The sequence below is a fragment of the Jaculus jaculus genome, chromosome 8 (assembly GCF_020740685.1).
Source record: "Jaculus jaculus isolate mJacJac1 chromosome 8, mJacJac1.mat.Y.cur, whole genome shotgun sequence".
In the NCBI taxonomy this organism is placed as follows: domain Eukaryota; kingdom Metazoa; phylum Chordata; class Mammalia; order Rodentia; family Dipodidae; genus Jaculus; species Jaculus jaculus.
In genome coordinates, this window is record NC_059109.1 from 94202107 (window position 1) to 94214514 (window position 12408).

At 37.5% G+C, this 12408-nt stretch overlaps 1 protein-coding gene across 2 annotated transcripts in view; it reads left to right on the top strand.

The window, feature by feature from the left end:
- Sptlc3 (serine palmitoyltransferase long chain base subunit 3) overlaps window positions 1-12408 on the top strand; it is a 125654-nt gene that overhangs the window by 21687 nt on the left and 91559 nt on the right. The window contains exon 2 of one of the 2 annotated variants that reach the window (XM_004661452.3): window positions 8209-8394. The exons of the other annotated variant lie outside the window; for it this stretch is intronic. Within the exon in view, the coding sequence (XP_004661509.3) occupies window positions 8209-8394 (186 nt within the window). The remainder of the gene's footprint in view (window positions 1-8208; window positions 8395-12408) is intronic. 2 annotated transcript variants of the gene reach the window in all.

The following is a 12408-nucleotide window of genomic DNA, read 5'->3' on the forward strand; positions in this document are numbered from 1 at the left end:
TATTTTGACATATTTTTGAGTATTCTTAAACATTTCTCTAATGGTTTACGTGAATGCAAATGAATATGTATGCAAGATTGGAGGTGTAACTTAAGTTATAGGGGCCTTAGGTTTAAGGCCCAGTACTTCAAATATGTATCATATCACATGTGTACATTTTAGAAATATAAAAATTATGGTTTAATTATGTAACTTTGTGTCTTTTAGAACAGGCTATAGTAAGGCATACAAAATAATTCACATGTGTGCATATATGCATGCCTGAGTGTATATATAAATGTATACATATTCATAGAAAGAGATAGAAAGATGCAGTTGCTTTATTTATCTACCTACTTACCATTCTTGTTCTACCTCTTAGTCTCTGTGGGATCTCACTGCCACCTTGTGTCATTTCTTTACTCTAGTATAGCTTTGCTCACATCTAATTCCTTTGTACTGTTATTGTTCCATATATTATGAATATGATATATAATTTCTTGTAAAAATTTTATAGGAAAGGAGAAGGCATATGTATATTATAGTTTTTTCATAATTTTACAATGGTACTTGCCTTTGCTCTCTATTTTTGGGAATTGGACTTGAATGCCTAAGACACTTGCTGTTAGATTGAAGATCCTTCTTTTGTTTCTCTTTTCAGATGTGTATTTTATTAATGAATTCCTCCAGTTTTTGCTTATCTTCTAATTTCTATTTTGCTTTCACTTTTTTCGATATTTAATTTAATTTATTGATTTATGAAAGAAAGAGACAGACAGAGAGAGTAAGCTTGGGCTCATCAGGGCTTCCTGACACTCACTGCAAACAAACTTCAGAGGCATGTGCCACTTAGTACATTAGGTTTTACATAGGTACTGGGGAATCAAACCCAGGCCTTCGGACTTTGCAAGTAAGTGCCTTTAATCACTGAGCCATCTTTCCAGCCATCTGCTTTCATGGTTGAAGAATAGCTTTATTACGCCTGATTCCTAATGTCTGCATGGTATGTTACCTCAAACCCTCTGGCCTCCACTGCTATAGAGAGAGGAAAGCTTTCAGTCTCCCTGTGCTCACTGGGAAGTGATGGATTATTTTCTCTTCATCTTCATGTTTATCTGTCATATTTCTCCTCATAAACCTGTTTGTTTTATCATATTTTAAATAACATCAAGCATACAAATATCATTTAATGTTTATCATCAGATTTGAGAATTTTCAGTCAATATTTCTCAAAATAGTTTACTATTTTTTCTGTCTTCTCTCTTTCTTCCTTTCTTATTAGGTGTGTATATTTGTGTACTCAGTACACATTTTTTTCTAAAGGCCCTAATCATTTCTTCTTTATCTTTATCTCTGAGCTTTTGATTTTTAGCTTGTATAAACTTTATTTATCTTAATGTTCTCTGATTCTTTTGTCTTTCGACTTAAATATACCATTGAGTTTCTCAACCAACATTTTTGAACTTTATTTTGAGAGCTAGACAGAGAAAGGCAGAAGGAGGGAGAGAATGGGCACACCACAGCCTTCAGCTACCACAAGCTCCAGATGTGTACCTCCCGTGTGGAGTACGTGCAGCATTGCTCATTGTCCCCTGGACCATATTTGGTGGAGTTTTTGGTTTTTCAAGTTAGGGTCTCACTCTAGCCCAAGCTGACATAGAATTCACAATGTAGTCTCAGCCTTTCCTCAAACTCATAGCAATCCTCCTACCTCTGCCTCTTCCATGCTAGGATTAAAAACACACACCACCATGTCCAGCTCTTTAAATCCTTATTAAGTCCAACATCTAGGTCAGTCTCACAAGCAGTTTCTTTTGCCAACTCGCCTTTCCCCTTTGTTTAAGTATGTTTTCCTATTTCTTTGCTTGTCTAGCGGGTTTGTATTTGTGTCTGTATGTTTGTATGGTGTGTATATGTATATATGATATACACATTCACATGTATATATGCACACATGTGCATGAACATGTGTACACGTGCCTATGGAATCCAGAGATTGATGTTAAGTGTATTCCCCAATCACTATCCGCCTTATTTTTCAGTCAGGGTCTCTCACTGATCCCAGAGCTTACTCATTCAGCTAGACTAGCTGCATAGTAGGTCCCAGGGATCCTCCTGCCTCTACTTCCCCATGGATTACAAGTGCACACTGCCATACCTAAGTTTTACATGGGTACTGGAAATTCAAATTCAGGTCCTCAAGCTTGTGCAGCAAGCACTTTACTGACTGTCATCTCCCCAACACCACTTCTCATACTTTTAGGACTGAGCATTTAAATAATATTAACCCAAGCAAAGGACGTGTGTGTGTGTGTGTGTGTGTGTGTGTGTGTGTGTGTGTCTGTGTGTGTATGTTTGCATTTGCTAACTTAGAGATGTGGCTGAGCTATTTATATAACATCTCATTATCTCAAGATGTGAAGCCACTAACACTGCTGCTTACAGATAGCAGCGTTTTATGTATGCTAGAATGGGCAGTGATTACAGAAAGCTCCCTTGCTGTCATCCTTCCTAGTCATGCAAGGTTCCCATCTGCTAGTCTCCATGGTTTACTGGATCATTGCTTCATGGGTTCTCTTACTGCCATGGGGCATACACTGCTTCCCAATCTAATCCAGTCAAATTCATGACCCTGGACTTGGATACAATTGCCAGGCGTCTATTTCATGTAGTTCTTACATACAAACTGACTATTGTCTATAGTGTAATTTTTTACTTTGTAGAGCAACCAATCTCTTCTAAATTGTACACTACTGAAATCCTTATTGTTTTAAAGAATATCCTATAACATTAAATTAACCTGTTCTTGCCTCAAAATAAAATCCATTTCCTTAGAGAATTCTTTGAATTTTGCATTTTATGATCAAACTTTCCTTCTCAGCAAAGCCAATAAGCCCTTGCTTCAGAGCTAGGGGTAGGTACTACCTGCTTCCCTAGATGTGAACTTGAGCAAGGCTTTAGGAACCAAGGTTGGGTGTTCTTGGTTCTCCCCTTCTACCATGGAAACCATATCCTCCTAGTGAGCTGGAATAAGAACAAGTGGGGCTGCTGTATTCCTTACCTATCCACTGTAGAGCAGCCTCAACCCTGAGTGTGTTCAGAGGAGAGAGCTCCTGTATCTCAGCCACATTTGCATGGAATTTAGCATCTTTAAGACAGAGATGAAGCATGATAAGAAATGCTGACAGCTTGGCCTCTCAGGGGAATGCCATAGCTCTGGACTGGAGCAGAGAAGTCCCATCTTTTTCCTTTACCCAGAGCAAAATTTTTTCACTCTGAGCTAGCTGGTAAGAAAATGGATGAAAGTAGTGCTTATGGCTTATTGCCATAGATTCTCACAGGTTTTTAAGAATACTTAAATTGTCTTGAAAAATGTTTCTTCCTTTGCTATATTCCCTTATAATTTTTAAATACTTTAAAGAGCTTTATTTTGTTGTTACTTTTACCAATCATATTTTTTTCATTGTGAAAAGGTCTATGGAAGTCTTCATGCCACCATTAGGAAAATGGTCTCCTTCCTAGATGTTTGTAACCAGGTCCCATATTAAATGCAAAATAATATTTGGAGTAAGTCTCTTACTCCACATCACTCACAGTAGCTCTATTTCCCTGCTCATAATCAACAGCTACAATGTATGGAGACAGCAATTCCTCAAGCACCAGTATCTAAAAGATTTTGTTCTCACACAAAAGAGCATCCATGCTGACTCTTTTTTTTTAAATTTTTTTTTATTTATTTATTTGAGAGCGACAGACACAGAGAGAAAGACCGATAGAGGGAGAGAGAGAGAATGGGCGTGCCAGGGCTTCCAGCCTCTGCAAACGAATTCCAGATGCATGCGCCCCCTTGTGCATCTGGCTAACGTGGGACCTGGGGAACCGAGCCTCGAACCGGGGTCCTTAGGCTTCACAGGCAAGCGCTTAACTGCTAAGCCATCTCTCCAGCCCCCGTGCTGACTCTTGATCATAATACAGAAAACTCTGTGCTCCACTTCAGAGAGGACCATGCCCTTTGCCTTTTCTCCAGCACTCTGGATTTCCTTTGACAGTTCATCATCCCAAAGCAAATCTTATCACCATACTCACTGACCTTGAGTGACCAAGGAGGAAGCCTCAACTTGCTTGCTCTCTAAGACTAACCCAGATGCAAAATGGAGTGTGTCACATTACATGGACTGCCTCTTTTAAAAGCAAATGTACTTGAAAATGGGTGGAGAATATATAGAATTGGCTTGATTTTAGGTTTTCTTCCCTTTTGGATGTTGAATGTGTTGGGGGTCAAACCTGGGGCCTTGTGTTTGTGAAGCAAGAACTCTATCACAGAGATTTTTTCCCCTTTTCTTCATATTCTCTTTTTGTCATACCCCAAGGACCTAGATCAGAATAGGGTATGAGGTGACAGTTCTTCAAAGCAAATGGCTCCATCATTTTTGTTAGAATGGTCACATGCACCCTTCACTCCACTTCCTTAAAACACCTTGTTCTATAACTTTTCTCCTTGATTAACCTTAATCTGTTAGATATTTTTTTTCTCAAGTTCCAAACACACTCCATATTTTTTAACTCTAAAGTAAGGACTTCACTCATTATAAGTATCATACAACAGCTACTCGCTATATGTTATACAATTTAATTTCCAAGACAAACTTTATTAACTGCATTTTATACTTGAAACATTTGAGACCCAAACAAATTAAGGGACTTGCACAAGATTACACATTCAGTTAGTGAAAGGTATCAGGATTTAAACTTAGGCAGCCTGAATTATTTCCATGTCTTCTCTACCCTTATGCTCTACCTCCCATCAATGCTGGCCTATTAGTGAGCCTACTTCAGAAAGCCACTTCTGATCACTCAATGCGATAAGAACCCCTTGTGATCTTTATATGCTCATCTTTTGGTAATACATTTTGCTCCATAGTATGGTGATTAGTATCCGCCACACACATACCATAGAACTACTGATTATCAGAAAAAGAGGTTGTACTTGTTGATTTCATATCCTCTTTCATGTTAGCCTAGAACAGTGCAAAATAACCAGTATTAATGCTCACCAAATGGAATAAACGAGAAATCATCTGTAAGAATGGATCCTCTCAAGACATCACAACCTCCTGTTTATTTCATAGTTCAAGTAGAAAACAAGTCCTACAGTGTCATCATATCCAAATGTCAAGGCACTGTAGGCAAGGTGACTCAGAATCTTTCATTTTCAAAAATGTAAAAGAGAATGTACACCAAGCCAATGTGTATCATAGACACAAAACTGTGTTTGCATCAATATATGTTTAACTAGTATGAATGTATTCAGCAAGATGTTCTTCATTTGCTTGAATAGGACAACATCTAATATTGAAAACAACTGTCCAATCTCATATTGAAAAATGCTTCCTGAGAGGTGTATCTGACTTCTATTTTAAGTACAGGACTACTCCATCTATTAAGAAAGAGCTACTCATTTCCAGAGAGTTTTGCTCTCTGTGAAGGTCTCCCATTTTCCGTCTATAAAATAAAATTTAAATTATATTACATTATGTACAAATATATACAACCCAAAGAGAGATGGAAGAAGATATTGGTTCAAACTGATCGGCATTGCTAAAAATTTCTCCACTGTTATTTCCTTCAAAACAAGTCAGAGGGGCAAAACCAATAGAAATATAGACTCAGCCTGTAGAGCAACTGAGAATTGGGTCTATATCTGTTATGTACAGAGTTCACTTCAGAGCCAATTCAAGCAGAAAAGGCCCTGGATTTCAAGGGAAATGTTCTACTTGATTTGGCTGCATGTAGAGTCAAGATATGGATATATAAGTATGAAAGGAAAGAAATACTGGATGAAAGAAATACTGGCTGGTCCTCATGGACTGACCTTGAACATCCTTGATGTTCATTTCTTCACATGCATCTGCTTAATTAAACCATTCTCCATGTCAGCCAAAAAAAAAAAAAACTAATTTGTAATCAAGTTAAATCAAGGCTCTAAAGTTATCTACATTGGGTCAACCTCTACTTACCCTTTACGTACAGTGTCTGTAAAAGCACTTTGTCCCAAAACTCTTCTAAGTCTTTTGTGTTCCCTGTTTGTGATTTTTATTTTTATCACAATCATCTTCAACCACAGCATAAACTGGGCCACATGGTTCTTTATCCCCAGACCCTTCATTAGTCAGGACCTCCCTCTTTTCCTATCCTTAGCTGCTGTAAGTAATTTCCATCTCCACCTTGACAAGGTGACATGTCCTGTGGACTTAGTGTCCTCCTTCCAGTGAGCAGCCTCCCTTGTTCCTCCTGAACAGATAAGCTTCTTCACCAAGTATGCCTTTTATTTTCCTCTCTTTGGACTCACTCATACCTACCCAGTTTCAAAGTTTCATCTTTTCATCTAAGTGTGGATCCCACTCCTGCTTGCTGAATTTTGGACAAATCTCAGCAAGCCAATTATGTATCCACATGATGTTAAAGTAGATCTCAACTGAGTCAGAAGATGACAGAAGATGCTGAAGACAAATACAGTCCAAAGTCAAATGCAGAAAAGAGTCAAGGAGGAGAGCCGAAAGGTTAGCAGTAAAATAGTGAGGTGAGCATAACTCATGATTGGTGAGAGAACAGAGAGGGAGGTCAATAATTCATGAGTAATTCCTTTTCATATTTTATGGCCACATTACCTGTTCATTGCAAGCACCCAGTAAATATTAGGCAAGTTTGTAACCTCAAGCTTACCTTTAACTCATATTATGCAACACATATTTCCATTGTTTTAGATTTTTCAGGAAGCTTTGGAAGAAGATACACTAGACTATCCATCAATTTCAATACTGAGTATTTATGAAAGAAACCAGAAATAATGAAACAATTTTAATAATCTTCATAATATTTTCTGATATTTCTGACATTTAAAGTTGTAGAGGTCATCTTAAAAAGACTTTAAAAAATTTTTTAAGATCAAGTGCTATAGAAATAAAAATATTCCTCCACAGGTTTTTTTAACCTGCTTTGTTTGTGGTTTGAGCAAACCTGGCAGGAATTAAAATACTTACAGATTCAAAAAAAATTATGCATTTTAAACAATATGAAGGAAATGAACATGAAATGCTCTGGAAGACTGTGTTGGAAATGCTGATGAAAAAGACTATAAGAATGTCAAAAATAATATATTTAGTAATATGATTCAATATTATATATCAAAATAAATATGTTAAGATTAATTAATATATTAAATATCAGTAGACATTTAATGTTTTTCTTTCAAATCATTAAAAGCTATGCAATCAGAGTGGTCAAAACAATTTTTCAATATAATATTGAAAAATGAAGCATCTGAAAATTTGACTTATATTGATCAGCATAATGAAGATTTAGATTTATTAATTTTAGAAGATTAGTATTGGAGATATTTTATCCACTAATCACTGAACAAACTGTGCAGCAGATCAAGCTGCTACATATAAAGCTACTATAATAATCCAGCTACTATATTGTAATCAAGCTACTATATATAAATCAACTAATCACCAAGGTTGTTTGATGATAAATGCCTACCTTCAATGGTAATGTTGATACACTAAAGGGAAAGAAGACCTATTTTTTATTATACAAAAGTAGAAATAGAAAATAGGAAAATTCAGGATGTGCTTCATAAGTGATACTGTGCCTTGATTATTGCCTCACAGGAAGATCAGTGGGTAACCGGCTGTTCTTATCATGTACTATGACTACCTGGTTAAGGCAGTGATCCCAGGTTTGTGAGGAAGTGACAGAGTTGTGCTTCAGCATCTAAAAATACATTGTTCCTCATGAATGTTTCACCCAAAGGTTTGAGCATCTGCTGAGAACTTTTTCTTCATCCAATTATTTTGTGATAGGTTGTGAAATAAAAGCTAAATTTCCAGTTATCTTCTTTAATTATTGGTTTTCTCTTTTTTTGCCTAAGAGCTTTTATAAGGTTGAATGTGCTTTTTGAAATCTAAAGGTCAAAAGTTGAACATATGTGCTAGAGCGATGGCTCAGCAGTTAAAGGCATTTGCTTGCAAACCTTCATAGTCCAGGTTTTATTCCACAGTACAAAGTGGCATATGCACCCAGAATTCAATTGCACTGGCAAGAGGTCCTGGTGCATCTACTCTCTCTCCCTCTCTCTGAAATAAATAAGAATAACAAAGAGTACAGTATAGGTGTCATATATTTGTAAGAGACTTGCTAATCTTGGATTTCCTTTTGTATCTTCAGCAGAATGGGAAGCCACATTTTGATTATAAACCTGATGTCCGATCCTACGATGAAGCGCCTAGGCATGTTTTGTTCCTAACTTACATGGGATATGGAATTGGAACCCTATTTGGCTATCTCAGAGACTTTATGAGGAAGTGGGGAATAGAAAAATGTAATGCAGCTGTAGAGCGAGAAGAACAAAAAGTATGTATGTGGGTCTTCCCAGATCTTTCTCAATGTCTATCTTTCTCTAAAGTATTCTCAAAAAAGAGTGATACAGAGCTGGGGGTACTCAGTGGATAAATCCCTTGCCATGTAAGCATGAGGACTGAAGTTTCAAACCCACATAAATGGTGGGAGTGGCAGCTCACCTGAATCCCAGGACTCAGAAGGTAAAGACGAGGACAAGCTAGCTAGCTAAGCTTGCAGAATCGGTGAGTTTTGGGCTCAAGTGAGGGAGCCTGTCTCTGTAAAAACAAGTGGAATTAGAGACACCAGACATCAACCTCTGGCTTCCACTATACATGCGTGATCACATACCTGCACACACATGTGACTACACATATATAAAAACACCATAAACACAAAAACACAAACAAAAAAATACAAATGCAGAACATGATATTCCTATGCACCATTCATCTGTACCCTGTAAGCCCCATATACTGTGTTGGCAACCTTGTTTTTGTGTGTTTTTTTAAATTTTACAAACATGTATCCAACAACAATTATCAGATTAAGCTTGCCTATACATTATAATGTTTAACTTACATAAGGATCACATTAGCTATTAAATGATCATTTTCTTGATTAAAACACCAAAACATAAAGCAAAGGTGCCTGAGTGAGACTGTGCTTTGATCTCCTTGGAGCAATATTATCTGTGTTGAATTATAAAATAGAAGAGTGTGGCAGTTTTCCTTCATCAAGGTCAGGACCTCTCAACTTCTGTACTACTGATATACCATACTGTATAATTCTTTGGTATATAAGGCTTCCATAAGCACTGTGTGAATTTCTCAGCATCCTTGGCCTTGGTGCATTAGATTAGCCATTAGTACTGTCACATATACTGTGACAATCAAAATTTCTTTCAGAAACCTCCAAATGTCTCATGGGACACAAAACTACCCATTTTAACCCACTTACCTAGCTACTTTTGGTAGTTATCAATCTAGAACTCTATGTTATCTTGATCCTGTAGTCAACTGGAGGATAACCTAGAAGACAGAGCTCTGTGTTAATATGTTTTCTAAATTGATTGAAAAAATTTATGGTGTTATTAATCTCTCTTGTCCATAAAATTTGCTTTGGAATAATACAATATTGGCAAGGGTCCTGGAGCTTTGAACACATCTAAGCAAAGGACTTAAGTAAGGCATGAACCTCAATGTAACAAGAAAACCACAAAACCTATAACTTATCAAGTTGTGCTTGATCATTAAAATAAAGTTATAGCCACATACCCATAAGCAACTCATATGGAATTATTTCTGTCAGAATTTCTTTCAGCCAAGTATATCACCTTTAGAAGAAACTCAGACCCAGATTCATTATTACACTCCCTCTTACCTTTAGCAAATATATGAGTATGTGCTCTTTCTGTATCCCAGGTACTAATATTCTTAGAAAAGACAGATACTGCCATTAGGGAATTTGAAGTTACCATTTAAACAGACTCACAAGAAATTTATATGCTAAAATGTAATAGTGGAGAAGAGAATGATGTGGGTCTCAAAGGTCTGTGCCATGTAACTCCTTTAAGGACTCAGGAAACCATGATCTTACTGCTGTAATTGTAAGCACAAGTTTGCCAAATAAGTAAAGATACACAGAAAAGGCTGCGGTGATGGTACACACCTTTAATCCCAGCACTGGGAGGCAGAGGAAGGAGGATCACTAAGAGTTCAAGGCTACCCTAAGACTCCATAGTGAATTCCAGGTCATCCTGGGCTAGAGTGAGACCCTACCTCAAAAAAAAAAAAAAAAGATACACAGAGAACCTTATCAAAAAGGGGGCACTGCATGAGCCAAGCAAGTCAGATTTGTTTTGAGCATGTATTTTGTGCCATACACTGTGCTATATATGTGGGGATACAAGAATAACCAGGGAAGCCAGGTGTGGTAGCACATACCTTGAATCCCAGCACTTGGGAGGTAGAGATAGGAGGATCACCGAAAGTTCAAGGCCACCCTGAGACTACATGGTAAATTCCAGGTCAGCCTGGGATAGAGCTCTCACTCTACCTACAAAAAAAGGAAAGGAATAAGCAGGACAAACATAGGGTCTGCTCTCTAAGACCTAACTATTCAAAAAGAATTTGATTTTTTAAACAATATGCTAGAGAACTAGGTGGAAAACATTAGAGAAACCAAAGGAAATGTCTAACCTGAACCTGATCATCAAGGAAGGCTCCTGGGAGGAACAGAGAGTGAAATTGAGTTCTGAAGGTTGAAAAGCAAGCAGTAAGGCAAAGGGTGAGGAAAGACAGTATGTGGAGTCTCTTTAATGTGAGAAGATATGGTTCAAGATAATCCAAAGGCAATGGAAAACATATTTTTCAAGGAACAAAAAAATCCCAATGGCCAGAGTATTGTAACTAGGAGATGTGTGAGGAGAAGAAACACTGTCTTAAAGGCCAGCACAGTCTAAGGCTATAACGGGTTTTAATGATCCATGGACTCTTATCATAAGAATGGTGAGAAAAGCATGGAAGGATTTCATGGAGAAGAATATAGATTTGTAAATTTAGACAGATAATTTTCTCTAAAATGAATGACAGATAACATATAGACAAAAGTATCTAGGTGGGCTGGGGCCAAGGTAGAGACAAGAAGACTGGTGATAATAGATAAAGCCAAGGGGTATTTAACACATGGAGTTAAAGATGGTATGTCTGACTTAGAGAAATAGATTGATCTAGGCATGGTGGCACACACCTGTAATCCCAGTACTTGGGAGTCAGAGGTAGGAGGATAGCAGTGAGTTTGAGGACACTGAGACTACATAATGAATTCCAGGTCAGCCTGAGCTAGAGTGAAAACCTACCTTGAAAAGTAAAAAAAAAAAATAAATAGGGAGATTAACAAAGCAAAGACTACTCAAGTTTTATCATCTGGGTAGCTGTATCAGTTGTGTCATTCATCAAGATGGGAAGTAGAGAAGGAAGACACAGTTGGAAAACTGTAATTTATTCCTTTTTTAAAAATCAAGTTTATTTTGAAGAATTGGCAACTGAGTATAGAAAGTGAGACCTCTAGAGTCAAATGCTCATATTTGCAGGCAGATCTTGTGACATCTTCAGTGTGACTTGAGCCTACCAACAACACAAACCAAAAACTTCCCTGAAGTCTAATCAGAGGGCAGTTGGTTTCTCACATAACAGACATGCCACCATAGTCAGTGGTCTTTTGTATGGACTTACATGAGTCTAGAAACCTTCTTGGAGCACCTCTAGGAACCAAATATATTAGACTTCAGCGTGTGAGATAGTAATATTAAACTAGAGATTAATAGCCTTGGTAATGAATTGGGATTATTGAGAAGCGTTAGTAGATACTCATGTCTAGGATTTGCCCAGAGACATCTTGATTAAAATGCTTCCAGATTACACTTGTCAATGACATTGTGAGCCACTGCTTCAGAGCAATGCTTCTCAATCCTTATTGTATGCAAAAATTATCTGGGGGTTATATGAACATACATGTGCTGCTTTATGTTTAAATACAGAAAGTACAGCACCAAAATTCTGGGTCTTTACTCAAGCTCCCAGGTGCAGCTAATGCTGCTGGTCCCAGGATCACATCTTGATCCTTTCCCATTGTAATATCTGGGAGCTTGGAAATCTCATGCCCAGGCCTTATGCAAAAGAATCTTTATTTCATCATGACCCTCAGAGAAGACATTGCGTTACACAAATTACTTATTTCTATCAGTGCCTTCTCAGGTTCATCCCAGTTCTCACTGGTTCATCCTGAGAGATTTTGAAACCCAGCTAATACAAAGAGACTCCAACAAGTTGGAGCTGTGTATATTTTTAAGACAAATGTCTCACTTTAAGTGCTGAACACTTAGTGCTGTCACTTCTTCTCAGTCCTGCTTCATTTCTGGAGGCCACAGTCACGTGATTTTAAGCTCACTCCATTCCCCAGAACTGCCTGACACCTGATTTTCCCTCCTTCCCTCTATCTTAATTCTGTGGCTGTGATAACACCAGT